The following is a 4,406-nucleotide window of genomic DNA, read 5'->3' as shown; positions in this document are numbered from 1 at the left end:
GTCCAGACTCGACCCAAACATCCCAAATGAGTGCCCGGCATGTGGAGACTCCCCCCACGACACCAACCACCTCTTCACATGCCAGCTCAATCCGACTCAACTAACACCCCTCTCCCTTTGGTCCGACCCCATCGAAACAGCTCGTTTCCTGGGCCTACCGTTAGTTGAGCTTGACGATAATGATTAAAAGTTGACCCGAAACAGGCGGGGCTTAGTAGTGCCGCTACAACAACAACAACAACAATAACTTATCAAAAATGCATAGTTTCATCTCTGACGGGGACAGATATTGCGAATAAGAAATTTGAAGTTTTTCTTTATATTTGTAATGTGTAACTCATAAATTCTTACCCGGAAACGCAATGCCTTTCTACTATTTCTCTCAAAATAATTTTGCCTTGCAATTTTGTAAGTCACTAGGCGACACAGCGCACTTACATATGTACGTATGTGAAAAAGTCAACTTTAATTTCGGACTCATAGTTTTCCAAAAAGGAAACAAAAAAGCGCAAAAAGGTTTGTAAAAGTACTTGCGACAGGTAAATCAGAATTAAACTAAGGCTAAGCCAACAACAATTGCCACAAGTGCAAGGAAGTAAGGAACTTAAATAGAGCGGATCAAAGTTTATTGGTAAACAAAAGCGAAAAGCAGTAAATAAAAAATAGCGAAAAAATATGTGCGTCTATATAGCTTTCTTATATGTATGTACTCCGTCTTTATCATTTTAAGTTTTTTTTTTCAAAAATACATTTACCTATTCTCATAACACAAATTGCTTTAATTAAAAATCGCAGAAATCTATTTTTCTTATAATTTTTTTTAGTTACAGAATTATTAAAAAAAAAACTAAAAAAATAATATAGAAAAAAGTACATACAAAAGCAAATTATAGTTCACGTACAAGCATACAAAACATATGTAGTTACCAAACAACAAAGCAATCAACCAACCCTCTCCCCTCTTTATTATTGTTATTATTATAATTGCATATTCAGTCACTCAGATTGAAAAAGTGTTCAGTGCTGCTAGTCACAAGAAGGTTTGGGACCATTTCACCAAAGCCCAAAGAAAAAACATCGATCAATGGAAGAAGCTGGCATTGGTACGTACAAATTAAAGCTTAAAAAAGCAATTAAAAAGAAAACAATTTCATTACTTTTGCATTATACTTACATCTGTATGTATTTTATATTTGTATGTATATATGTGCTTGTAAATAAATATAGTATTATATGTATTTGTACTTCCATAGCTATAAATATACTTATACTGTTGCTTGGTGTCACCGTATTAATACTTAAATTATGTTTTTATTCACTGTATTTTACTAATTTCTGTTTTGGTGCAATCTAACAAATTTTAAGTGTTGCGTTTTGCTATAATATTAACATTTTGTTCCTATATCAATTTGATTTATACCTGCATTATCTAAATATGTATGTCTTTGGCGATTGCTAGGTTATTGGTACCGACAGCCAAGCTTTTCGAATTATCCATAATGACTCCTAACATTCCTATTGCGGCAATCGGAGAAATCTGTCTATATAGGATCCTTTTATTAACCGATAACTCTTTACATGGGCTACTAGAATACATTGAGTCATCCACTCTCCCGCAGGTACAAGAACGGTTACTATATCGGGCAATTATACTTTTTGAAACTAAACTGCAAACTCGCAAATCTAGATACTCTTGCAAGGCCAAGTACATGTATTTTGCAAGTTCATAAAAAAAGAATGTATCTAGCCAGTTTTAGATGCCTATTTTTTAACTTTACTGGTATTGTCGGTTCAAATCCTGTCTCTTCATTTACATTCTCTCTGTCTTAGCTGCTTTGGCAGGTGTCTTTTCTTCCCCATGTCAAAACTTGTAAACAACCTAGCTTGCATATTTTTGTCTAACGTTCTGTGTTTAGATTTTTACTACTTAGCATGAGCGCAGATTGACCGACCAGTGCAGGATATTGCCCACTTGTTGAGGTCCTTCTTAAGATTTCAAGGTGTCCGACAAGGTTGCCTTGTTTGAATTTAATTTTCCTATGTAGCATGAGCGCTTGTGTTGCTGCTTCCTATTGTATTGCCGCACGAAAAGGTTTACGATTGAGTGGGGTTCCATACCTGCAGTGGGTGTTGTTTTCTTTCCCCTTTGTTTCTCCCAAGTGTTTTGTTTTGCTTAGGTCTTAAAAGTACCCACGACCGTTAGGCTAATATTAACGCAGCAAACAGATAAATCCCCCCTTACTGGAAATTTTTTTTGGGTATTCGACAAACAACTACAGTACTTGAAGAGACCACACGATATTGGTTAGACTTTTGAAAGAAAAATACACTCTTGCATGCTTTTCCGCATTTTTTTAATTTTAATAGCAGACATACACATATATGTATGTATGTATGTATATTTTTCTCTTTCCTATCACTTTGCTGAAGAACTGGTTTATACATCTTTTCTGCTAATTCAATAAGAATTGTTAACAATAATTTTTTAAATTCATTGTATAAAAAAAAGAAAAAACTTGACTCTTAAACAATTTCAATTCGTAGATAACCTCAATACTCCATGCTCTCCTAAATGTTTCTTAAACTCTTGTAAATGCCGTTAACAGTGTACCTAGCCGCGCAATGGTGTTTTATTTATTTTATCACCGCTTGCTATTGTTAAATGCTTCACTTATTAGATATGTACATCTGTATACATATGTATGTATTTATTAAAAACATTTACTTTTCGTTTATTCGCTTAAAATTGGGTGTCATAAAAAATGTTAACTGGTAATTTGTTACTTTCTCGCTGCAAAATTAATATTTATTACATTAAAAAAAGGATTAAGTTAAAATATCAACCCAATTAAGACGTAAAACCGATATTAAAAAATTTTTCTTTAAACGTAAAACGTTTTCAAAAAGTTCAAATGCCGAGGTAAGTACAAAAAAAAAAAACTGCTGGAAGACCGTAGCTGCTCTGAGACCATATGACTAAACGGAACAAATTGCTATTCCAAGTTTAGGATTTTTGCGAATTAAATTTCATTTTAGAACTCAAAAAATACAAATTTTTAACTCGCTAGTTATAAGCTGTACAAATGTACGAAAATAAAAGTTTGCTAATTACCCTACTGATGCTACTAATACAGGAACTACGCTCCGTACAAATTGAGGATGATGAAATGGAAATGTCCGATGATGATCGCAACTACCAGGGTAGCAGCGCCAAGCGTACGCGTTACGATGCTGAGAGTTTGAAGGTGAGGAGGAAATAGTGTAGCTCTCCGCACTTTGGCGCCTTTGTACATAGCTGCAAAATCGACCCAAGATCGACCTAATTCCTCTACTATAAATTCAATTTCTTAATACAACTATCTGGGCTTCGTATTCCCTTTTCAGGAGGAGAACGACTCATTACGCTGTCAGTTGGAAGCTTTACGCAGTGAAATGTCACACGTACGCACTGATATCAAATACGATAATGATTATCGTGATAAGCAGATCAAAGTGCTGCAGGAAACCATACGCAATATGCAGACACAACTGTTGCAAACGAAAATGCGCGAGCAAAAAGATACCAAAACAATCGTTCAGTTGGAGCGTAAACTCAAGGAGGCTGGCGTAAAGCAGCTGCTGTTAAAAACTCGGATCAAAGAAACTGCCAACAAGCGCAGAGATCGAGAAACAGCGTCAGTTAACTCTGAAACAAGCGAAATAATAACTAACGAAGCAGCGGATGCTGATGACGAAGACGATGATAATGATGATGATGATGTGGAAGAGGTGGAAATAAGTGAAGAAATGTCAAACAAATCAAAGCACACCGGCAAGGAGCGCCCCGAAAATGCAAATGGTGTGCACAAAAGTTCAAGAAATTTGACGCAACAGCAGTCAAAACACATACAAGTGATCGATATTGATGATGAAGTGAATATTATTGAAGATCAGAATGATGTTGTGGAGATACATGAAACTGATGAGGATGAGAAAACTGCCGAAGGTAGCAAGTGGAATGACATAGATGAGAGGCAAGCGCAGAAAAGTAATAGCACGCAGAACGTTCAAGCGGATAAAATTGAGGAGAATGAAGAGCTGCAGCAATGTGCTAAAAGTGATGGTGATAACAACAATTTGGAAAATGGTGAAGAGAAAGAGAGCACAGTGCCAGTAGAAACAAAATTAATGGAGGATTCTAAAGAAATTGAGGTATTTGAGTGTGCGAATTTGTAATTACAGTAATTTGTAATCGTGGTTCCACGAAAGTAGTTGAAAAATGTTTTTTATACCCGAGCGCACTTGTGCACAAGGGTATTATAACTTTGTTCACATAACGGTTGTTTGTAACAGGCAAAACGAATCGAGATAGATATAGACAAATGTATACATAAATGATCAGAATGAAAAGAGAAATCGATTAAGCG

General features: G+C 35.5%; 1 protein-coding gene across 2 annotated transcripts in view; it reads left to right on the top strand.

Moving 5' to 3' along the window:
* LOC108361650 (ecto-NOX disulfide-thiol exchanger 2) overlaps window positions 1-4,406 on the top strand; it is a 15,278-nt gene that overhangs the window by 5,022 nt on the left and 5,850 nt on the right. For both annotated transcript variants that reach the window (XM_017614329.1, XM_017614328.1), the window contains exons 4-6: window positions 997-1,103; window positions 3,135-3,245; window positions 3,385-4,191. In XM_017614329.1, coding sequence (XP_017469818.1) covers window positions 997-1,103; window positions 3,135-3,245; window positions 3,385-4,191 — 1,025 coding nt within the window. The remainder of the gene's footprint in view (window positions 1-996; window positions 1,104-3,134; window positions 3,246-3,384; window positions 4,192-4,406) is intronic.

The sequence above is a fragment of the Rhagoletis zephyria genome, unplaced genomic scaffold, assembly GCF_001687245.7.
Source record: "Rhagoletis zephyria isolate East Lansing unplaced genomic scaffold, Rhagoletis_zephyria_1.1 Rzeph_scaffold_00809, whole genome shotgun sequence".
In the NCBI taxonomy this organism is placed as follows: Eukaryota; Metazoa; Arthropoda; class Insecta; order Diptera; family Tephritidae; genus Rhagoletis; species Rhagoletis zephyria.
The sequence above is the reverse complement of the archived record's forward strand: the minus strand, read 5'-3'. Positions and strand labels throughout refer to the sequence as shown.